General features: G+C 39.9%; 1 protein-coding gene across 3 annotated transcripts in view; it reads right to left on the minus strand.

The window, feature by feature from the left end:
• Positions 1–10,292: 10,292 nt before the first annotated feature.
• The window catches only part of PBX1 (PBX homeobox 1), a 242,777-nt gene continuing 227,367 nt past the window's right edge, over positions 10,293–25,702 (minus strand). For all 3 annotated transcript variants that reach the window (XM_063298574.1, XM_063298575.1, XM_063298573.1), the window contains one exon: positions 10,293–11,671. In XM_063298574.1, coding sequence (XP_063154644.1) covers positions 11,579–11,671 — 93 coding nt within the window. In that variant the 3' untranslated portion in view covers positions 10,293–11,578. The remainder of the gene's footprint in view (positions 11,672–25,702) is intronic.

Consider the following 25,702-nt stretch of genomic DNA (forward strand, 5'->3'; position numbering starts at 1 on the left):
CTGGAGCTTCTGCTACCTATAGCAAACATAAAAACAGGATGCATGCACAGTATTAACTCTGCAAAATAGCATAGAAGATTTGGTCAGAGATATTAGTCTGCTATTAGGAAAATACTTGCATTTAACACTGCCTGGAACTAATAATCCAGTATATATTGGATCTAAAGATTCAGACTGGGCTGGAGATAAACCAGATGGGCAATCAGCCATGGAATGCCTCTTCTTCTGTGGGGCTGTGCTCATTGGCTGCTGGAGCAAGAAACCGCACATGGTAGACTTGCCAACTGCAGAAGCTGAGGACTGTGCTGCCGACCAAGCACACCAAGACTTTGAGCGGCTGCACAAACTATTACTAGGCTTCCTAATAAAGAGTCCCCCTTTTTGAGGGGAGATGGGCGGTGATAGAAATTTGAATAATAAACAAACAAACAAATAAAAGAACCAGTTCCAGCCATGTTATTTGAGGACAACACGGGGTATATAAGAACAGCAGACACAGAGCAGTCCAGACCAGTATGAGATGTTAAAAGTGCACCGTATGGAGGTCAGGCAAGGAAGGAGGCCAGCAAAACATAGGTACCTAAATCCTCGCCCACAAGGACAAAAGTGATTGGCCATTCCTTCCTGGCCCAGGGGAATTGTCCAATGGGGGAACGTGGTCCCCTGCAGTCCAGATGAACTCCTGACCGAGATGTTGCCAAACTGACTGGTCAGGAGGTTTTTCCCCTGGCTTAGATTGAGGCTTCCATGAGCAGAGGGCAGGAGCAGTTTCCAAGCACCGTGCAGAGACACCCATCGTCTGTGTGTCTGTGTGTGTGCACATGCGCACCTTGGAGTCAATTTTTGAGTCCTGGTGACTGCCTGGACTAGTCCCTGCACTTCTCTTGGCAAGATTTCATAAATGGCTTGCCATTTGTGTCCTTCCTAGGGCTAAGAGAGGGTGACTGGCCCAAGGTCACCCAGCTGGCTTTGTCCCTAAAATGGGAGTAGAATTCACGGTGTCCCACTTTCTAGCTTGTTCCCTTGACCACTACGCCAAACTGACTCTCATACACCAAACATGTACACATGCGACACACAAAAAACGGAGGGTGCTTTGATCTCACAGTAACGACCACCCTGTCTTTTGGCCTCCCCCCCCCATGCTCTTATTCTGAAGCTAATGTTTCAAGACTTCTTTTTTCCTTTTGTGAAATTTATGTAATATATTTGCTTTCAAGGCAGCAGTGCCTATCTTTTATTACCTCTTGGCAGCTGAAATTTAAACATCTTTGGGGCTTTCAATACATGGCAGATGACTGACTTTAGAAATAATTGATAATTGGGTTTTAGAAATTTTTGAGATGTCACATGGAATACATGCTAGTGGCCAGCTATAGATTGGGGATGAAGTGTGGGAGACCCCACTTAATAACTTCTTTTCCTTTTTTGGAGGGGGAAGACTGTTGTGGGCATGGAAGTCAGTCAAGATGGCTGACCTTTTCCATTTATTTGTTTGTTTGTTTTTGGCAGGGCCAGGGGAAGACGACTGTGGTATTTGTTTTTAAAAACTGGATCACGTCTATATATTTACACATTTATTTTCATGTATTATTCAACTGAGCATGACAAGAAATGAGGCTACCAATTTTTGAGTCTTGCCACCAACTTAATCAGCATGGCCGAGGGAGGGGACTCTGTGGGATGCCCAGGATGGATTTGGGGATCCTGGGTTACTCACCAGCTGCAGATTGAGAGCTGCCGGTATGAAGCTGTTCTGTCCCTTGTAGCCATTTCGGAGCGGTGCTGCGCCTTAGCCGCCTGTAGTGACCCTTCCTTGGGTTAAACTGGAGCATTCGCAGTGGTTCTATTAACGTTCAGTGGAGCGTGAACAGAATGTTATGTATATCTTGGAACTATGATGAAATAAACTTAAGTAGAAACTTCCTGAGCAAGGTCAGAGATTTGGAGGAAATGAGCCAGGGGGTGCAGCTGTGTAACATCTCCCGTGTATCTAGCCAAGTACGCTATACCCGTGGATCTGCTTCCTGCTTCCCGGAAAAGGAGATTCATGAGATGGAAGGACAGAGGAAGGAGAGGAGAATGGACACTTAACCTGCATTTCCCTAAGCAAATGAGCTGTGGAAGGTATTTGCCAAGAAAATGTCAAGCAAAGCCACTAGTATGACAAAAAATAGAGTCTGCGCAGGTGCAGTCCAAGCACTAAGGAAAGTTGTAAAGAGCAGGAATGGAGTGGATAAGGGTGCCGTTACTAAAATGTGGGCTTTTTTGAAATTTAAAAACCTTTATTTTGACTTACAGAGTAGTCAGGTCGCAAGTCTTTTCCCCCCACCTTCTTTTTAATGACCTCACGTGTTTTCACTGATCTCTTTATCTCCCATTATTCCTCTGCTATAAAGTGTATCCAGCCTCCTGCAGGCTAAGAGAATGGAAGATGGCAGAGAGGAAGACTGGGGGAAAATGGGCAGGTGAAGGTATATCTGGGAGTTTCAACCTCTGATTCAGATTTGTGTTACATACAGCAGGTCAGTGAGTGCATTGGGAAAAGCTAGTGAGTGTAACACATCAGGGGCAACATTACGTTGATTGTGTGACAAATGAAAAAAGGCATTGCTAAGTCAGTAAGAACTGCCCTTGGAAACAGGCAGAAAACAAAACCTGCTGGAACCATATCCTTGGAGCATAGTTAAAGCAGAGCTTTTCTTCATCTCTAAGAGTACTCTTGTAATAGCTGCACCGTAGGCAGGAATTCAGCAATGGGTGGCTTGCCTTACATTTGAGAACCAAGAAAGTGCCACCTGTTACGTTCCTGACTACTGCAAAATTGTTAATGGTAAATACTTTATCAGAAGAAGTTGGGACCTGAAAGATACAAAGAATAAAAAGGAAAGAGAAAAATTAGGGTCTTCTAAAAAAAATTGCTGAGCCACAGTGACACTCCCCATGCCTCTTAGATACAAGACAAGGGTTGAATTAAAAGCATTATTCTAAGCTGTTATTCACTTTGCAAAGACTTGGGCAATATGAAGGCTATTTTTACTGCTGTTATTGGGTTTGGGAATTTGAGAGTCCAGAGGTGTGGATCAGTTGTCATATTATCAGTAAGAACTACTGTATGAATTACTGTAACTCATCTTCTTCTTTCTGCATTCATTATTTATCTTAGTTGTCTATGACTGTAAGGGAACAACACTGAATACTCCATGAAAAGACCCGGGTTTGAAGAATTGGGAGTCAAAAGTATACGACACTCTGTAAATTCTGCTACTGAATTCCTTCCTGTTTATTATGTCAGCCGCTCAGTGATGATAAAGGATCTGAAAAGGAGCAGAGTCTTAAGTCAAATGCACCCTTTGTTATTTGTTATTTATTTATGTGGAGCTTGTTCAGAATCTACTCTTTAGGGGGGAAAATACTGATACTGCCTCATGAGACAAGGAAGGGTATGTATTTAGATAAAAGAGGGTTTAGAAGCTTAGTTAGAAGCTTAGTACCATGTCCTGAAGGTTCAAAGCATCTTACCACTTTTGAATTCTGTTTATTGCTAAATGATTTCTGGATGCTTCCCTTTGCACTGAAAATCACTGTGATACGCTTTAAAATGCTAAAGGACTGTGCAGTGCAAAGCTGTTTGTAGATAAATGGAGAGTTATGCTAATAATGTACAATATTTTAATAGCTTGACTATTTTTCTCTTATTAATTACAACTCATACTAAACCAGCTTCCTTGTAACTGAAAACAACTGTCATCTTTCTGGTAACTATGCTGGTGGGGGGGGGAGGGCAGGTGCCATTCACTTGGATATTGTGGAAGGTTATAGGGCATCCCGATCTCCTATCTGCTCTCCAATTATCTAATTGATTAAAGATTTAGGATGAAGACAAGTTTTTTCCGTACAAGAAGTACACCAGTTTTTGCAACAAAAGAAACTATTTATTTGGAATATGCAGTAGCAATACAAATCAGGAGACTGTAAAACCTACATCTTGTTAGTATTATTATAGAACAGAAAAGTTTCAGTGGGGATCCAAAAGACACAGGCCTTGTCTTTAAGGGAGCAGAAAACTTGATGTAAGTGAAAGCAAAGCGAAGGTTTCTTAAGGTTTATATTGGGAAATTATTGGAAACATAAGGAAAGACAAAGCAATTGAGAATACAGCAGGATGCCTTTGCAAGAAACAAAAGGGATCCTGATTAAGAACAAACAATGCATTTTGTGATACATTTGGATAATAACAATGGTAATAATATGTTAAAAGCTTTATGCAAACAAGGTTGCATAGGAAAAATAAGGGGCCAATGCAAAGAGTGATGTGAAAATCTCACCATACCTTGCAAATAAAGGAAGAACAGCGCTGCCATCCATTGTTTTACAGATTCAGTTTTTGAAATGTTGGATCATATATCAAATTTGTTCCCTAAATGAGTCCAGTCCTATAAATCCCTCCTCCTGCCTACCAGCCTGAGCCTTAGATGCTTCCTCCCTGCAGGGAAAAGTTGTGACTGATTCCTGTTATATCACTTTTGAAAGCACTATTGCTTGACTCCCTGATTCTTTCTGAGAAGTAATGGCCATCAGTCAAAAAGATAACATTTTGAACAAATGAGAATTTGGATTAGACACTGCTTTCTCTATGCAGTGTGAATTGCACGGCAATATACTCTTACCAGTTTGAGATTTCTCTCTGGTAAGGTATAGTAAAAAAAAATAAAAATCAGCAAGGTGGACTGGGATTACCTTAAATCTACAAATAATTGGATTCAGGGCACCATAGTTCCAAAGAGCATACAATTTGTCTTTTAGACATGAGTCCAGGTCTGTAAATCTGCTGAATCAGAGCAGCTGGACTATATCACTCCAGAGATTTCTCCTTGTGGTTAAAAGAGGTTTGTTAGTGTCTGTCTATACAAGAGAGTACAGGCATGTCTAAGCATGCTTTCTTTTAATTACAAAATCGAAGTATTTCCATAATACTGTGATTCACCACACTGTATCGGGCAAGGACCTAACTCATTCCACCTCAAATCAGATTATTTTTCAAGCCAATAAACATTTGGTGTTTAAGTCAAAGTTTTAAAGTTCCTATAACTTTTGGAAGGGAGTGAAGAGATTCCTGTAACAACCTACTTTCCATTTTTAAGAATACCGTTCCCATATCTATTGGTAGTTTTGGGGGTTTGTAGGTTGGGCTTGCTACTCCCTTACTGTGTGATTCTAATGGGGCAAATCTGAAATTAGAGAGGATGCTTTTTCTGTATGTTAAATATCAAGGCTGTTATCTTAAACACTTACTAGGAAGCAACTGGATGCACTACAGACTCAACTTGTCCACCCTCCCTCTTTTCTTTGAAAATAAAAGATGGGAAGAAAATCTCCAAATTTTCAGAGAAGTGGGGGTAGTTAGAAACTGTTATATCCCCCTTGATGAAAAATATCCTAAAATCCAAAACAAATTACCAAGACCAGTAAAAAATTGTTATCAACATTGTATACAGGATATAATTTTGCCCTACAATGTCTTACTGGAAATAGGTACATGTTATCACATCATTGACTGAAGTATTATAGGTAGAGCAGTTTTTGTTTGTTTGAAAAAGCAACGCACATTTTCCCCAGCAAACCCTCTAAACGCTGAAACTTTCCAGGAACCTTCCTCTTCTACTTTCATAGCCTGAAAATGAGGCCACAAAAGGGTGCATCTTTGGCTCAGCAAATCAGGAATCACATTACATGTGATGATGTCATATCTCGAGGTAGCTAATCGGATTTAACCCATTATGGCAGTGAGGACAAATAATGCTAATTATTTTGCTCTCATTTTGAATTGAGAGAAAGTGGAACACATCCTTGATGCTAATGATGCAAATAGTTACGGCAGGAAACCCTAGCCCTTGGCCCCGATTATGGGGCACTCTAGTAATACTTACAGAATCATCTGAGCTCTCCAAAATCACCGAACTGGAGTTGTGATGGCAAAGTGCTTTTTTAGCAGTGGGGGCACAAGAATCTCACACTTTATTTCACTAATTGATCTTAGTTATTGCTTTATTCCACAATGTTAATTTCTTCATTGATGATTCTTTAACAATGGTGCTGGTAATTGAGAGAAATGAGAAAATAGCAAGAGTTGCACTCATAGATTGTAGCAAACCAGGCTAAATTCTGGACCAAGGTTGTCCTTGAATTAAGATTGATGAGCATCCCCCACAAAGTCATTTAGATAAGTATTTAAGAAGACAGGATGAAATAGTACATTTCATCTGCTGTTTAATCTTAAAAATATAGTACCAGTAAAGTGAGATCTGGCTAGATAGTATTTTAAACATATGGCTGCATTTTATGAACATTTCCTCGGTGGGCAGGTGGTATAGCCTGGAAGTGATGATTGATGGCACAAGGGGACTCCCTTTGCCTAGTGATTTCCAACATGCTTGCCTACCACTCCTGGCTCACCTTGACTCAATACAGGCAACGTGGCTGGGGAGCAGCTGGCAGATCAGCAGCTTTGGTTAATGCCCCAAGAGAGGTCCTGGGGCTTGCTTTTGCACAGAAACCCAGGACCTGGAGGGGAGAGGGAGATTACCAGCACTAGAGCAGAATGCCGGTTGAAATTACCTAGTGGCGGCCAAGAAGATGGGATATGGCAAAAAGAATTAGCACTTCCACTTCAGAAAGAATGTGAACATTGCATTGACAAGGCAACAATCGTGGAGTACCTGTCCCTCTCATCTGCCACCTTTGCATGTAGCACAAAGCTGCCTTGCAGTGAGAACAGTAAGAGTACACACTACTAGTTAGTTTCCTGTGTACACTGGCAGTTCAGATCATCTTTGATTAGAAGGGTGCAGCTAGAGGGACTTGGGCCAGACTTGAACCATGGACCACACTGATGGCAACCTGATGCTTCTCTAGTAGCAGTTTGGTACGACCTCATATTCCGGGGAGAAAGCTGATGTGGCCCCTCTGGCTTCTCAAAACTGTTCAGGAAAACCAAGCAGCCAAACATCCCCATGTGGGGTCCTCAGAAAGTTTAGCTCACCATTACTGTCAAGCAAGCCAGGTGAGAACAGAGGCTAGGTAAATTTCAGGACGTTCCGCATTTCAAGTACCTTGCTCATCTCTAGAGGTCTTATTCTCAGCCTTCAGCAAGAGGCAGCTGTCCACCTACCAGGTACGCTGCAACAGATACTGGCTATTCTGGCTGTGAATGTTAGGATCTGTAGTCCCAATAGGCATCAGACTAACAAATAAGAGTGTTAATTTTATATAAATTAAGCACATTCAAGGGAAAGCAATTTATCTTTTTTTTCTATTTGCTAAAGAAGCTTTTCACATCACTTTAAAGGCAATACAAAGATTTAAGAAGGAAATTGGAAAATATGTTTCCAAGGCCATTGTCTGACAAAAAAGAAAAAAGAAGAAGAAGATAAACATAAAAGAGACGAGTCTAGTATCCTGCATAAGCCTTGTCAGAAAAAACTGGAGCTGCACAGCAAAAGCCCTTGCGTAGCTTCCATTTGTTTCAGGGGAGGCTTACACTGGAGACTTTCCCAGTGGATTGGGCCCTAAAATAAAAGCCCCCTTTAAAGTATGTAGAACATAATGAAAATGTCACTTCTGGCTTTCAAAGTTAGTAAACAAAGTATTAACTGTACCTATTATGCTCACTATTCCAACCATTGTTAAAAGTTTTACAAAATGAATTACTGTCACTTCTTTTAAAACATTGTGTAACAGGAAATGAATGTGCACAACTCTACACTTGTCTACCATTCTTGAACTAATTCACAAATGCATTAAAAATGGAAACAAAAGAAGGGCGAATGTAGGTAGCTTGGTGTTAAAAACTATACAGGCTTGAAGCTCTTTTTTGCCACAGGACAGGATGGGGACTGTCTGTCCTTTGATGCTTGCTATGAGGGTAACTTTTTATTTTTATAAACACTATTAAATTCAGACTGCTTTTTTGGTTTGTTTTTCCTTTATCTGAATATACAAGAACATTCATTATCAAATGTTCATTATCATCAATACTACAAAGAACGAGACACAAATCGCAAGAAACAATGGAAAATGTTAATAAAGCTGAAAGAATTGAATGTTTTAATTTTTTTTTTACTTTTTTAGGATTCTTTTTTTTTTAAGTTTCTGCAGTTTTTTTAATTTTTTTGTTTTTGGTATCGAAGTTGGGTTTTTCTGGGCAGAAAATAAAGAACCAAATGCAGGAGAAGGCAGCTCACAGTTAAGCAAAAATATCAGTATTACATAATTATAATAAAAATAGTAAATCTGGATATGCAAAGAACTACTACCAGTGTATGTACCATTAAGGAATTCAGTACCATACCATGATGGACCATAATAGAAAGATAGATTGTTACAAGCAGATAAATGCAGTTCCATCTCTTTTTTCCCTCCCAAACAATTGTAGTCTGCCGTGCAAATTGCACAGTCCAGATAATAGTTTGAAATGAAGTTAATAAATAATACTACACAACACTATTTACCTATAAATGGAAGTTGAGTAAATTCTGCTTTCCAGGAGACTGTGTCTTATTTTCATTTATCACAGCAATATAATGGTCTCTGTGAATGTTGCCAATAGATGTGTTAAAGATGTAATTAATTGCAACTAACCTGATTACATTTAATTACATTAAACGAATACTTCAAAAAGTATTCATGGAATCTCACCTATATGAATCCAACTGAAGGAAGTTTCAATTCCACACAGACTGGCCTTTACCAGGGATAGCACATCTTGGCTTCACATATCCATATGGCCACTAGATGGCAGCAGAGACACCAAAAACTTGAATTCTTTGCTGTCATCTGATGGTTGTCTGGATTTGTGCAGCCCAGATCTGGTACTCCTAATGTTATTTGGCAAAGGTATATTCCATCTAAACACTAGGTAATGCTACCTATTATGGCTATTTTTCCCCTCATGCACTAAAGTTAAGTATACACCTTTGATGTGGTCAGTTGTATTTTCCACGTATTTCTTTGTCCCAGCTCCTAGATATAAGACACCTCTCACCAAAAGCCATCTCTATCTACTTCTGCAATCTCTTTCCACTTTCCCATCTTAATACCAAGACCTTGTGGACACTATGGCTTTAACCTCTTACCTAGTATTTGCTTCTTGCTTTTGCCTTTTTCTTTAAATTCATCCTAATGAGGTATTCTGTACATTTTAAAAGCTACACTAGGCCTGTTTGAGGGGGCTGCATTTTGCCTTGAGTTGCTTCATGCAGCAGACGTGCTTCGTGTCCCTTCTGGGGCCTTATCTAGCATGCTCAGTAGCTGGAAGAGCCCCTTCTGGCTATTGCATTTGCGAAGGAAACCCCAGAAACAATGTGAAATATTGTGGCAGGTTCATGTCAGTCTTTCGGAGGGCAGACAGGGTGCTTTGAAAAACAAGCGCTTTGCTCAAATCATTATGAAACCATCACAATAAAATTATGAAATGTTAATTGGTCAATTAAACCTATTGCTTTTCTATAGTACCTCCAATTTACTTGGTTTTAATCCTGGGTATATGAGGTTATCAAGAACAGATGGATCAAGAGAGCCATGGATTTCTCATGATTTCTCATAAGAAGGAGCAGGGTCCCAACACTCACCCAGACAGAATTGCCAACATTGTTTGGTAATGGTTACAGAGCTATTTGTAATCTGTGTTAATCAGTTTGGGCTATTTACCAATCTGAACTCATAATAGTCCCAAACAGAAAACCCTTTTTCTATTGAAAGGATGGAATGATGATGATCAGAGCCAAGGGAGCTGAAAGTGTGGTAAGTACATCTGGCACTCAGCACCCCCCTACAGAACCAATCTGACCCTGGGGAGATACTGCATCGGTGGTAATTGTTCTTGAACTTGGGGGCCTGATACTTCTATGCATTGTCACTAATGAAGAAGCCACAGCCCAGCCCAGCCCAGCCCAGCTTGGGTTATTTAATGCCTTTCTATCCTTGGGCTGGGCCAAGACATTTCACTGAGGACACAGTCAATCCACTGGGAAGTTCCCCTGAACACACCTTGCTGAAATGAGATCTGTCCTCATGTTGAAGACTAGGAGGCAACCCACTTCATCTTATTCTGGAGAGCTGTGTTTGAGCACAGGCAGTAATTTAAAGTCACCTTGCAAATATATATTTTTGAATATTCATTTCCAATAGTCAGTTGTCTTCTCCTCTGCCCATCTCACCCCACCCCATCATTTTTATTTAATTTTTTCCAGCAGGAAAACATGCTTTCTTAAAATGTCAATCTATTTTTTTTCAAGATCAAGGCAACACCACAATTTTAGCAAGGATCTACCTGTATATGCAAATTATAATATGCAAAGCCACACAAATCCAAATGTTTACTAGTGCCCTAGTAAAGGCAAGTTGTATATTCTAGCAGCTTGGAAGTAATTTCCCAGTAATTTCTTTCTCTGTATAACAGATATTTGTAAATTAGGAGTGTAATGAAAGCTGTGGATATTTTGCAATTTCTGCAGCTTGACTGTGCAGGTAACACCCCCCTCCCCTTCTGAATATCTAAGCTTTATGATTGTGCATCCAGGTGAACGATGCTTGGATAAAGCTCGGAAATCAAAGGGTTTAAGACTGAAGACGCAGTGCCATGCACAGGTCTTTATTGCTCTGCCCTTACACAGTTTACATTTCAAACAAAAATGTGAAACTCTTTTCTTCATCAGTAAAACGTGATTCATGGAAGCCAAATAAATTATGCAAAGATTGTTTACTACCCAGATTTACTGCACTTGCATCCTGTTATACTAAGCAACTAACTGTGCACTTCCTTCCTGAAGAAGGATGCACAGCCCTAATTACAGTTCCATGGGGAGTGTGGAACAAAAGTGGCAAGGTTCCTGTCTAGGGTGGATCCAAGACATGAAGGGATGGTAAAGAGTAGCTTTGCTAACAGTTTCCTATCTTCTTGTAACCATGTGGCATGTTAGAGACATACCTTGCAGCACCAGGATTGCATTTATCCAACCTGTAACAGGGATTGTCCTGGAAGGCAACTCACCAAAGATTCAGGATCTTAGAGGAACAGATAACTGTTCTCCTATGAAGGAGGGATGGTGCCCAAAAGCCAGGGAAGAGCTCAGATGGCTCCTGAAAAGAGGTAGTGAGAACACCAGAGAAATGGGAGGAGGCGGTCAGATACCTGGTAGGCTGGAGGGAGTTAAAGATTGACACTGGGATAAAAACAACAACAACAACAGCAACAACATAAAAAGTACAAATGCTTTCAGAAGATGTTTTTGTTTTTTCTTCCTCTGATTATTCTGCTGTGAGAGGATGGGCAATGGTGATGGTGAAAGGAAAGGTGGCTTCTACCCAGAAAAGAAAGGGAAGAGAGTATAAAGAAGTGTCCAGATTGGCTGAAAAAGCATCCCCAAAGAGAGAAGAGAAGGAGACTCCTGTTGGGTGGGCCAGTCAGCTCTGAATCCAGCCTGCCGGCATCAACAGGAGAAAAAAACTCTCCCCTCTCTGCCCCCACCTCTGCCTGGTACAGGGTGGGAGCATCCGGGGATACTGGATTGCTGGGAGATCAGTTGGAGGTATCAGAGTGGACGCTGCCAGGGCCTTCTGTGGGGGAAGTCACTGACGAAGGAGTCGTAGCATCTTGCCAACCTCCATTAGCCTGAGAGAGAAGAAAAAATCAGTCAGTCCCCATCATGACGAGATGCTCCATCCTACCAGCTTTCACAGCAGCAGCAGCAGCGAGAAGGATCTCCTCTTCCGCTCCCTAGCTTGCAGCTGTTGCTCAGGACCACAGTGCCAGTGCTGGTCAGCCACATTCATCTTAGGGTGACAGATATTTAAAAGGTGACAGTCACTTAAATTGATCCAAGTGAGAACAACTAATGTTACTACAGCCTCAGCCTCTGGTATTACAGGCTGCTTTTTCATGTATCAGAAATGGAACTAGCAAGCAATATACATAAGACATTAAGAAGCAGTGACTCTCAATCATCCTCATTTATACTTAACGGGGCAGAGTGTGCAGTACAAATTGCAGGTGACAGCGTGAGGCATGTTAGGATCACTGCTATGGGGTTACAGTGAAACCTACTCAAGTTTATTATTGATGCATTAATGTTACTCTCAGTGCAGTTGCTTAATTCAAAGTTCATATAATTCTGGTTCACAGTTAGTGAGGTGTTTTGCTCTTTTGCAAAAAACCTCACAGGAATGTCCTGTTCATATGATAAATATAAAATTAATATAAGATGAGAGTTAGCATTCTCAGCTTCAGCACCACTTCATACTTCATAAAAGCTTCCAGTAGAGCTGTGATCCAAATTCACAGATTCTTCAGCATCCAAAAGTGGTTATGTCACTTACTAGTCCCAAGAAATTCAGCACTAAGGCATTCCCCAACACTTAGTGGCCTAGCCTGTACTTAAAAAACTCCACCAGACGTGGAAATGTTCTTAACATCAAGCAGTTTCCCCTCTTTTTGCCACTTATTACATACATCAGATCTAGGACTGCTTTATTCTATTTGAGAGCCTTCAGGCATTACAATAGTGTTGTCATGTCCCACTCAGAATCATGGGTGTCTGATGGAGGGCAAATAGTAACACATATACAAGGCCATGACTTACAGTACGTACCCTCTTCAAGAATTGGGATTAACTTGTACTAAGTTGCATCTTTTTGCACAATGACATCATGAAACACCATGTAGTCATTTTGATGTCATCATGCCACTACTCACAATGTCTTTCTCTAGGCTAAATATACTCAGTTCCCTCACTCTCTTCCATTCATACAACTTCTTTTCCAAATACCCATTTCCAAAATGTTTGCCCACCTCCTTAAATTATGATACCCAGATTGTATACAGAACTGCAGATCTGTCTACTGAGGGAAAATCATTTAATTATTACTTCCAATTACTTGGAAATGTTAAATATGAATACATTATATGAAAATGTTTCTTTGGATATTGATAGATGGGCCTTACCCTTTGGGTCAGGGTAAAATATTCGAAATGAATGTAACTCCCAAGATACTTTATATTCGGTGTGAATTCTAATACACAAATTTAGTAAACATTTTCAAAAATTCAGTACACTGTTCTGTAGATTTTTATGGAGTTCTTCAATTCCAAATGTATTTTTGAAAAAGATGCAGCTGTCAGTTAAAAGGAGGGCATTGGTGTCCTGATTCTTGAATTACACGATAATGTAATACACCTTTTGACTAGTACCAAATTTTGGACAGCTTCACATAGTATAAATTTTCCTTCCTGAGCCCTTCTGGAATATTCACACAGCACCTTTAGTTAACTGGACCATTTGGGGTTCAAAATACAGTAAGTTAGCTACAGCTGCTATCACTATTACAATGATTTTAAAATTATGGCATACTATTTCTGGAAAATTGCATTTCGATCCTTTTTATCATGGTAAACTGATACTATGGGGTAATCCGGACTTTACAATTGACAGGTTTTTAGCTATGTGGAAGATTTGGAAGAAGGTCGGCATTTTTACTTTATTTATTTATTTATTTATCACATTTATCACCGCCCATCTCTTACAAAAGAGACTCTGGGCGGTTTACAATAAAACATAAGTAAAAAACATATAAAACTATAAAATAATATAATGCATAATAAGATATATAAATATGGTGGGAACCCAATGACTAAAAGTTCTCTATAATTTGCAAGCAGAGCAGGGTCCTTCTAAGAGATTAGCCATCCCACACAATGACTATTCTCTCTCCCGCCCCAGGCATAATGACAGAACCAGGTCTTTAGCTGTTTCCTAAAGTCCAGGAGGGAGGGAGCCGATCTCACTTGTGGGGGAAGGATATGCCAAAAGGTGGGAGCTGTTGCTGAGAAGGCCCACCTCCTGAACCCCGTCAGATGGAGTTCTCTTACAGACAGGGTCCATAGCATGCCCTCTCTGCACGACTGTGTGGGACAGGCTGATGTGATAGGGATGAGACGGTCCCTTAGGTAGCCTGGACCCATGCCATGTACAGCTTTAAAGGTAATAACCAACACCTTGAATTAGACCCAGAAGCAAACTGGCAACTAATGCAGCTCGCAGAGCAAAGGAATGACATGTGCTGATCTTGAGGTGCCTAAGATCGCCTGTGCAGCTGCATTTTGCACCAGCTGTAGTTTCCGGATACTCTTCAAGGGTAGCCTCATGTAAGGCGCAATGCAGTAGTCTATATGGGAGATAACCAAGGCATGAGTGACCGTTCAAAGGGCCTCTCGCTCCAGGAAGGGGCGTAGCTGGCGCGCAACACGAAGATGCGCAAAGGCCCTCCTAGCCACGGCTGCCACCTGCTCTTTGAGCAGGAGCCGTGAGTCCAGGAGGACCCCCAAGTTATGCACCGGGTCTGTCTGGGGCAGTGCAACCCCATCCAGAACTAAAGATGACGATTTTCCAGAAATCGAGGAGCCATTAATCCACAGCCACTCTGTCTTCCCCGGGTTCAGCCGCAACCTGTTGTCCCCCATCCAGGCCCCCACAGCCCCCAGGCACTCGGAAAGGGTGGTCACGGCATCACTTACTTCACCCAGGATGGAGATGTATAATTGAGTATCATCTGCATATTGATGATACCTCAGTCCATAGTGATGGATGATCTCACCCAGTGGTTTCATGTAGATGTTAAAAAGGAGTGGAGAGAGTACCGAGCCCTGCGGCATCCCACAAAATAGGGGCCGCAGGCTGGATATCTTGCTCCCTATCAACACCAGCTGGGATTGACCCTGGACAAAGGAGGTGAACCAGCATAGAACCATGCCATCCACCCCCAACTCCCTAAGTTGGTCCAGAAGGATACCATGGTCAATGCTATTGAAAGCTGCTGAGAGGTCAAGAAGAGCAAGGATGGATGCACTGCCTCCATCCCGCTTCCGCCAGAGGTCATCCATAAGTGCGACCAATGCTGTTTCCATCCCATAGCTGGGCCTGAAACCTGACTGAAAGGAGTCTAGATAATCTGTTTCCTCCAGGGTCCTCTGGAGCTGCAAAGCCACCACTTTCTCAACCACCTTCCCCAAAAAGTGAAGGTGGGAGACTGGGCAAAAATTGTCCAGTATAGTAGGGTCCAGCGATGGTTTTGTGAGGAGGGGGCGCACCAGCGCTTCCTTAAAGGCTGCTGGGAACAACCCCTCTCTCAAGGATGCATTTACCATCGCCTGGACCGAGCCACATGTCACCCTCCCGGGCTGCTTTCACCAGCCAGGAGGGACATGGATCTAATTGGCAAGTGGTAACATTTACAGTCCGGAGGATCCTGTCCACTTCCTCGGGTTCAACAGGATCGAACTGATCCCAGATAACCTGGTAAGTACAATTAAATTAATCTATGTTAGATTAGATTATTCTATGTAACATATTCTATGTTAAAGGATGTCTTTTTTGTCACCTACTGGCAATATTTACAATGCTAACTTCTACTGACATCTCGACTTGGACTAATGGTGTTTTGAGCTTCACAAACATCTAAATTATTAGATGTGATCATTAAATCTTATGATACAAAAGAGCCCACAATTAATCAATTAATACTTGTTATCAATACATCAATTTGATATGCAAAATTTAAAGAGTGAACAGAATAAGGAACTGGAGGTCTCAATATTTTCTAAATAATGCAAAACTGTCTTAATGTCTTAAGAAAAAAGTTCCAATTTTAGACAACAGCTTATTCAACTAAAAATAAGATTTTGGACTTACTGTACCCCATTGCATTTGTATACAAAAGGAATGATTAAATCATTGTGTTGATAGAAATGCAGTGAGAATAACACTTCAATAAAACATGTTTTTGTGGTACCCTAAAATTGTTATATTAGAAATGTCAATATATGTATTCGTTTTACTTTGAAACAGGATTTAATTTTTTGGGAAGCCTATTTTTTTTTAATTACACACCTAGTACAGGGAAATTGATGGTTGGACAATGGAAATGGATTCTCTGTGCCCTTCTTATTACTAAGAGATTTATCCTTCAATGTTAGAAAGGTGAATTTATGACCCCAACTGTCCATGGATTTAAAAGCTAATGCTACTTGCAGCTTTTGTATGAGTTGCTTAAAGATGTAGATTATGTATGGACAATTATAATGAAAGATGGTCATCCTTTATTGAAATTGTTGTATCAAATTATATATACATGTATAGTGTGCATACAGGGTGTACCGAAAGTCAGGCCACATAAACAATTTATTATATAAATTACATTAACTGTTTGAATTGGTTGCCATTTTCTTCTAAACATTTGCTTACTCACTTGACACATGACCTTTGAACATTCTCTGGAAAAAAAAACCTAATAAAATGTAGTGATTGGCCTATGGGGCCTGAGTTTTGATATGCCCTATGTGTAGTTTTCTTTTTTCCACTTTTTCTATTTTACTTTTTCTGTTCTGCTTAATTAAATAAAAAAAGGAAACTGTGGCTTTATAGATACTGCTGAGAATTTCACTGATTGTTTTTGTGATCTACTTATAATCCTGTGTTTATGCACATACTGTTGCTAAGCCAAATATCTCCCATTCTGTATTTGTGTTTTATTTTTATTTTGTCTAAATAGAGAATGTTGCATTTGCATTTGTTAAATTTCATATCATTCAGTTTCAACATAGTCTTTCAAGCTATCAAAACATTTGTGTTTCATTCTGGTCTTTGGAGGTGTTAACTTTCCTACAAGGGTTTCAGCAGCTGGCAGCAGCTGTCTTGCCTTGTATGGATTTGGGAGTAAGCAGGATCAAGTCTGGCTAATACTTGAATGAGAGACCATCAGATAATTCCAAAGATGTTGGCTTGACTGGGAAGTTGAAAAAAAAACTTTAAAAAGTTTTTGTTGTTATAAATCTCGACATATTATATTGTTTCAATACAGTGAAGTTTATATAATATTATTTTAAGATTATTGACATTCTATTATTAAGATAATTTAGAGTGTTGAAAATAGAGAAGAGAAAAAAGTATTCTATCAAGATTAGTTACAATTTAGGATGTCAATATTACAAGCATAACATTATTTGACTTTTTCATCCAAAGTTGAGTATAACATTGAAAAAAAAGAACTGCTGCAAATTGCTTCAAAGTATTTGTCATATGATAAAGGTTTCAGTCGTAAGCCGATTACTTAGTATTACAGACTCTATTGTACTGTTATTTAATGTATATAATAAAAGGAAAAAAATAGGTAAACAAAGCAAATTTAACAAGAATTAAAATACCAAAACACCAAAAAGTAGGGGGGGGAAAGAAAAAGGAAATTAAAAAAAGAACTATTGTAAATTAGCAGATGTATGAAAAGGGGAACAGACCCCCCCCCCCATCTTGAAAGAAAGCAGTGGCAAAATGCTTCTGCCCTGTTGCCAAGAAAACTACATGAAGTTATCAGGAGCTATGTTTTCATACATTTTATGTCATCTGTAAATCTGTAAAAATTCCTTCCACACCCTAATCAACATCATTTGGGAAAATGCAGAAAATTGCCCAGGAGACAAAGTTCTTTGGCATTCTGCTTGAAATCACCCTCTGCTTTGACAAGGAACCGTAGACGAATGTTCTCAGAACAGCTTTCTAGCTGTGCATTATGATCTGATCCACCTTTAGTGAGAATGCAGCACAAGCTATCACTTGGAATATATTCAGATACTTTGCTGTATTCACTCAAATATGCATCATCCAGCTGAAAAGCAGAATCAAGATTAATCTGATAAGAGCTATAAGTAACACATCCAGGTTGGATTCTACTGATACTGCATTATTATGAAAATGCTTACTACTTTACAAACTTTACTAATCTCTTCTCTAGTGTTGAGATCTGGGTCTCTGGCCTGAATTTCTCAGGATCTTCCATTCTGAAGCATACGTGGCTATTTTCATTCCTGTGCATATTATTCATTTTCAAGGTTTCTTAAAGATGAAAGACAAAGATTCTGAAATTTCATCAGCAAGCTACCCTGGGTACAATTTGTCTGCTATTTCTGCAAAGCTTTAAGCAGGCCCACTTTGGGGAGAAGAGCAGACAAAACTATTGAGCAGCATGCCTTCTCTTTGTCCCCTGATAATGTTTCACATACTCATGCAGGCTTCAAATATACCAGGAAAAGACCCATGCACTTCCTTCCCAGCCTCATTATTAACAGCCTTCCAGAGTTATTTCTCTGTATACATTTGGGATGGCCTTGGTGAGTTGTCATTTCTTTAATTTCTTATACACATACTTTATGTTCAGCTTATCATCAACCTTTTCCACAACCACATCTGCTTCTTTAGACGTTATTTGTCTTTTTCACTGGAATTTTTTGTGATGACACTTCTAGCAGCACTTCTATAGGAACTCTAATTTATCTTGAACTTCTTTTCCTATTAGTATATCTAGCCATGGAATCCCATTAGGAATTTCTCTGGATTTATTAAATTCAGCCTTTTTAATCTAAGATATCTGCTTGGCTCTTTTCATATTTAGCTTTCCAGAAGATCATGAATTTCAATTTCCAGCACTAACATTTCCTCAAACATCCTGATATTTCAATTTTTCAAACTGAATTTTTGTGATCAGTTAAAATTGAGGACTGATTTTTGTTCTTTTCATCTTTTGAAAGTTGTCATAAAGGCATAGGAGAAATTTGCAAATTCCATATGCCCGACAGGTATCAGTTCAATTGAACTACCACCATTAACCTTAACTTTTGCTTCTCTGAAACATATGTAATTTCCTTCACAAAAGCATACTTTATATTCTCAGTCACAGTTGGAATAATTTTGATTATTCCCATCAAGAGGTAACAATCTGGCTGTCCTATGCATTTAAGTAGAACTTATTTTCCATGCTCTGCACATTAATGTGTAGATATCATAACCCTAAAAATGGTTCTAATATCTCCACTGCTTTTTAAATGTGGCATTTGGTAGGAAGTTTGTTTATCACATTTATACTTTTTCTCCAGGAGCTTAAGGTGGCTTATATGGAGCTCTATCCCTACAAAAAAAATCTCATGAGGCAGGCTGAGCTGAGAGTCAGAGCAACTGGTCCCAAGGTCATTCAGTGAGTTTAACGGATGGGAGTGGATCTGAAACGATCTCCCAGGTCCTAGTCTAGCACCTTTGCCACTCCACCACATTGGCTCTTTTCCTTAAAATTTCCCAAGACTGTTCCCCCACCACCACCACCTTTGGTCACCATTTTTAGTACTTCCCTTCAGGTTACTCATCCCAGTTCTTGAAGGATTTTTTAAAAATTCTTTACTGATGTGTTATTGCTCCTATCCTGTGTGTCACATCACTGCTAGATTGTTTTGTTGACAAGAAGAATCAAGCTGGAGTGGCCAGAGAGGTTCTATAGCGTCACTTTATGAAAGGCAGGCATCTACTGGTTGTGGAAGCCAGCTGGGTGTCTTCAGGCCAGCCACTCTTTCTCGGCCCAACCCACCGCACAGAGTTGTTGTTGTGGGGAAAACAGGAGGAGAGATCATTAAGTACACCACCTTGAGTTGTACAAAATAAAAGTGGGATATAAATCTAATAAACAAATACACTCTAGGCTCTCCAATTCACTTACCAAGCAGCCCAGCAGTCATCAATCCAATCTTTCAAGTCTACAGTATCGTTGCAGTCAAATGGGAAAGGTCTGGCTTATTTCTGCATGTGATTCTTGTTGAAGGTGGGACAAAGAGACAGGAACTTTCCAGACATGCACATGCAGTTCTCCTCTATTTACAGTGATATTAAATATAGTGTCCTTAGCTTGACAATTATAGTTCAAATGGAGCTTTTTATGGTGCTCTGTTTCCCTCCCTTATACAACCTTTTTCTGCGCCTTCGCTTCTGGGGTCCCTTCTAACCTAGGGAAGAGGAAAAAATGACTATTTTCTGGGCTTCTTGTATACCAGCATTTTTATCAAGCTGTCTTTGCTGATTTCTGTCTTTGCTGGTCTATTCTCTGAAAACTACAGTCCTTTCCACTCCCTCTCTCTTAGGTCTTGCTTGCTCTTGCTGGGTGTCCAACTGTAGATTCCTCCTCCATGACACACAGTCTTACCAGTCCACACTGCACAAAAACAACTCCAGGCATGCCCCACAACCTCCTCCCCCCTTACTTAATGCTTCTACCCTTTCATATGTTATATGTTCACCAGGAAACAGAAGCAACAGCAGACTGAAAATAAAACTGCTCCATAGAATAACCAATTAATCCTCTCTTAGCATGAATCTTTTTCAGTGGGCTTCCAATGCAACTCAACAAGGTTCCAATGCACTTGTTTATACTAAGTGACAAGTAAATTTATTTACTTCCACAGGAGGGTGAAGTTGCCACTGGAAAGAACCTTTGGATGTCTGAAGGGAAGATGGAGGTTGAACATATTTTTGAACACTGAGGAAGCTAAACAATATCTGTGAATCTAGATGTGCCATTCTCCTGAAGGAATTCCCACAGCTTCCCAGATGGGTGCAGAAGACAATGCTGTTTCCATGGAAGAGGAGTAGAAAAATTAACCACCACAATCACTCAACGTTTAGCTTGAAGGTTCCACACAGAGGCAAGGACAATCCAATTAATCATCCAGTTCCTCTGTGACTAGTTCATACTTTCCCATGGCTATTGAGCCAAAAACTGTTCCTTTATACTCTGCTCAAAGAAAGTCCTATGATAGCATATGTCATGTTTGTACTCTTCCACATTTCTCTTCTTTCCGCCTCCTCCTAATCTTACTACTTCATTTCATCTAGTTTTCTAAGAATCAGTAGAGTTTCTACTTCAGTCATATTCAAGAGTGTTTTCATGGAATAAGCAGAAGGGTGGAAGAAGTTATTACAGTTTGCAGAAACCATGCCTTAACATAATGTACAAATGTGGCCACAGTTATATTAAAGATTAGTAAGATTTTAATTATCTAAACTTGTTGTCATTTATTCTTTGCATATCAGTGTGGGGAAGAATGAGTGAATGAGGACAATCCAAAGTAAGGTGAAAATTGTTTCTTATATTAGTAACAAACATTAGTTGAGTTCTGATACCACGTCAGCTATTTCATATGGTTGATCAGTGTTCAGGATTTAATTCTTCTTGTAAAATTCCAACTGTGAGTGGATATTTATACAATGAAATCTATACCATTAATGTTGATGTTTAAAATAATAATCACATTTCAAGTCTCAGTGGAATCAATTACCCAGAGAGATGGAGGGTTTCCTTTTGCTGGGGGTATTCAAGTAAAAACAGAGTCCTCCTGTTCAGGGGGAGATGGGCGGTGACAGAAATTTGATCAATCAATCAATCAATCAATCAATCAATACTAGACAGTCATCAGTCTGGGATGCTCTAATATGAAGCCTGAACAGAGCAGGGGGTTTGATTCAATGGCCTAAATGGCCCCTTCCAACACTATGCCTCTATAACAGCGTTTCTATAACCGCTGGCTGGGGAATTCTGGGAGCTGAAGTCCACAAATCTTAAAGTTGCCAAGTTTGAGAAACACTGCTCTATAATATACCAAAGATGAAAAGTTCCAAAATAATCTTACATTTTAAGCAGTTGTCAAATTCTGTTAATGACTAGTCAATTCAGTTCCTACTCCGACATAGTTTTTGAAACTAAAATATCCTACATCTCTGTCCTTAAATGCTTACAGTATTTTAATAGAAAGACCCATAGTTAGATGGTTTATTATATATAAAAACAAGTACAGTTTTCAGATTTCCAATCTAGCAATGTAAAAATTGACTGTATAGAGAAACAGTGCATCAGGAGCACTGAGTTATGAACATGCATTCCTTACCACATTACACAGTAAGAAATAATAAATAAGCGGCTCTGCAGCATTTCATTAATTCAAAAACATAATTACATTAAGAAAAAGGTATAGATTAGTTTTATGTTTTTAGGTCTTGCAGTTTGAATTCTAAAGTCATTTATGCATAGTTTTAACTGTACTTGCTGTCTGCAATATTGGGTGGTGGCTTCTACATAGAAATGTAGAACTTCAAATAACATTGATGGTGCTCCTAGTTCCTTGTTCATGTGCCTGCTTTGTTCACATTTAAAGTGAAGAAGAGCATAGAGTTAGGACAGCAACCTTTTGGTGTCCAGCTGTCTCATCTTTCTTTCCTATTCTTTGTTGAGTCACCAAGAGCTGCAGGGGTTGTAATGGTGATACACTGAGATCTCAGGAAGGTATGAGCTGCACGTTTTACAGTTAGCAATTTGGGGTGGGGTTTTGGGGGGTGGTGGTATATTAAGTGTGTTAACCTGATCATGCATATCTTTTTTTAAATACTGCAAATTACACTGCTGATGCATGATGGTTTGCCATGAACATTTGGTAGAACTGGGATCTGCAAAAACTGGGTGATGGGCCACAAGTCTCTTATTCTTGGTATAGTTTTATTTTTAATGAAAGGGGTGTGCTCACGTGGGCAAGTGAATCTCCTCCCTAACCTTGTCAAGCATCACCCCTTCAACACTTTCTCTCCTAGCCCAGATCACTTCCATTTCAGAGGTGGCTGGTGAACAAAGTCTGCAATGCACCTTTTGGTATATATATAAAAAGACCATCACTCTCCCTTGATACATAAGTAAGGCTGGCACATGTTTAAATATAGTTGTCCTCATTATACCAAGTTTATTGCTGAAGGCCAAATAACATGTGATATAAATTACAGATTAAACAAACATGCTTAACCTTGCTGGTACTATTTTGGAGAAATAATCTGGAACATTATCTCATTTGATTCAAGACATAACACAGATTACTGTTCTGGGCTCTTATTTAGGCCTCAAAGATATTCTCTGTGGTAAATATCTTTTCAGAATGCAAAAGAAAAAAAAACCCAACAAGAACAATTTTAAGCTCAACAGGAATGTCAGATACAATCCAGAGCAAGTAAAATTCTATATTAGAGCCAGTAGCTGCTTTTCTCCAAATAAATAAATATATAAATGAATAAACTACATTCATGCTTTTTTAAAGACATGACTAACATTATGTTTAATTTAACCTTAACAACCTTTAAGCCATTATAAATTGCATATTACACATACTGTAGAGCACTTTTATCTCATACCAATATTTTTCAACTAAGTGTTCACATAATAAGCTGCAAATCATTAACTATTGAATGCTTGAGTACTAAATTCAAAGAAAAAGAAAAAAAAGAAAAAGAAATATTGCCTGTTTAAAGCTACTGCACTCATCGTAAGAGTTCCACAACAGCACTTTTTAATGTCTATTCTTGAAAGCTGAAATGTGCTGTATGCAGCACAAATAATTTTTTATGCTTAATTGCAATCCCTGAAAACATAAGAAATTGTGATCAAATGCCCCCTGCCCCAAATCCACACTAAATAAAGTACCTATTTTCAACGATCATCTGATCAGCTGGGTCTGCTGTCACGGGGCTGAAAATCAGCATGGACAAAAACAAGCAAGCACGTAAAAGGCAACGTACCTGTGCCAAGCTGGCTTAATAAATAAATCTCAGGGGTTATCAGTATTTTGGCAAATTGAAATACATCAAGCAGGGACAGATACTAATCTCGCTGAGAAACACCAAGTTCTGTATACTGAAATGCTTAGGTCTATTCACATTCTTTTGGAAAGGACAGCTGTTCCTGCCAGTGAACGGCTGATCTGTGATCTCATTGTGAGCTCTTACCTCTGGTGGAATCCTCCTCATATGAGCACATCAGTCAAAAACGCCCCCCCCAACATATTAATAACATTTCAGCACTCAAAGGAATCTCAGACTTTTTCACTGTATTGCAAAAGGCAAACTTCAACCAGCATCTGATACAAACCAGATATAAAGCCCAGTTTGAAGTTTTGTTTTCCCCACCGGTGATATCTGACGTGTCTAAGTAGCCTCCAGAGCCGCAAAGCCCTGCTCTGCTCTCAGCCTTAAGGAGTGCTCCTTTTATTTATTTATTATTTATTCCAATTTGTATAGCTGCCCATCTCACAGAAAAGTGACTCTGGGTGGCTTACAACAATAAAACAAGGTTTATAGCCTTTTAATACAAGGCTGAGGCAATTACTTTCAAATGGTTGACTACAGCCTGACTAACCCATTTGCCTGGATGGCTGGTGCTTCTGGATATTGTGGTTTGCAGATCCTCCAAGCCCAAGAAGGATCACTCTTGCTCCCCACCCAGAGCCAGGTACCAGCAGACCATATTGCTGGGACTGCACATCTGGCCACCTTGCTCCACTCCCACATTATTTACAGGAAGGCAGGCAGCTCATTGTTTACCGTCTCCCGGAAGACGAAGCCAGCTCATGCTCCTCCGCATTCTGACCATTGGAAGAGGCAGCAATTACCAAAGATTATCAGCCCAACAATGACAAGCTCCATAAAGAGAGACACTGAGCCAACGCTGCTGCCCGGAGACTGGCATATTCAAGTACACTCAGGACATTAATAGCAATTTACGTGCCATCACTGAGGGAACACCACAATGGCCCTGTTGGCAGCCTCTTATTTTGAAGCCTGTTATTTGTGGGAGTTACAAGCTATAATCACAACAGAAACTTTCAAAACCCTTATCTTCGATGACACACCAAATCTATTTCAGAACTGTAATTGCTATGTCACTGGAGAGTTTGCTGCTTAATGCACTCAAATGACATTTAGTGTTTGCAGGGTCATTATAGGAATCAGAAAATGTGGAGGAGAAAAGAGGGAGGGAGGGAGGGAAGAGTCTCCTATTGTGCACTCAAATTATTTTTAGCAAGGGCTTTATTGCAGTTGCCCAATTAAACAAGAGGGATAGATCTAATCTTTGTACAACACAGTCTTATTATTTAAGTCTTTACCCCCATCCCAGGGTTTCTGAAGAAATGCTCTGAGAATCAAGAACACGCCCCCCTCGCCTGTGGGGAGATGCTCAGCTGCCCCCAGTGCCACTGAAGGGCACGGAGGCTTTGGGAAATGAGGAGTGAACTCAGCATATACAGTACATTCACTTTTGGCTTTGGGGAGAAAACTTGGGCACCTCCCCTCCAGGCACCATCCCCACTGCCAAGTGAGAGAGCAGATCCATTTAATAGCCATTTAATTCCTACACTGTTCGCTGGACCTCACATGCTGCTGTTTTTGTCCCCACTTCCCGTGCAGTTTCAGAGCTGACATATCATAATTGTTTCAGGTGCAATTTATATTATTTATTTCCCAGACATGAAGTTCAGGGACTAATTCTGAGTAACTTCAAGCATTGCTGGATCTTTTGCAGAACACTCTTCTTACAATAGAAAAGTTATGGAGGATAGATCTAGGGTTCACATGATGGCAGCCACATTCCGTGGAACTTGGATGTAACTGTAGTATAATCTGGGACTTGATTTCTGTGTCATGCGTCTGGGAATACAAGTTTTTACTTGCAAGGAAATTACCATGAAGTATACCCTTTCCCAATTCACTTAGCAATATCCATACGCTTATTATTCTCCTCATTGGCAGAGATTTGTGCTATCCTCCTGTACATCTCTCTCCCTTTCGGTACTTGACATAATATGCTCGGCACTCCACTTACTGGCCACATTTTTGCTGCTTTTCTTTGAAATTTACCTTGTGCCTTTCAAATCTAATCTAGTACTGTCAGAGTCTGGAAAAATAATCTGAACATTCTAGGCTTGTGGTTGGCGTATATTCAACCAATTGGCTCCACTATATTCCAAGAT

Source organism: Candoia aspera, chromosome 3, assembly GCF_035149785.1.
Source record: "Candoia aspera isolate rCanAsp1 chromosome 3, rCanAsp1.hap2, whole genome shotgun sequence".
NCBI classification, from domain to species: domain Eukaryota; kingdom Metazoa; phylum Chordata; class Lepidosauria; order Squamata; family Boidae; genus Candoia; species Candoia aspera.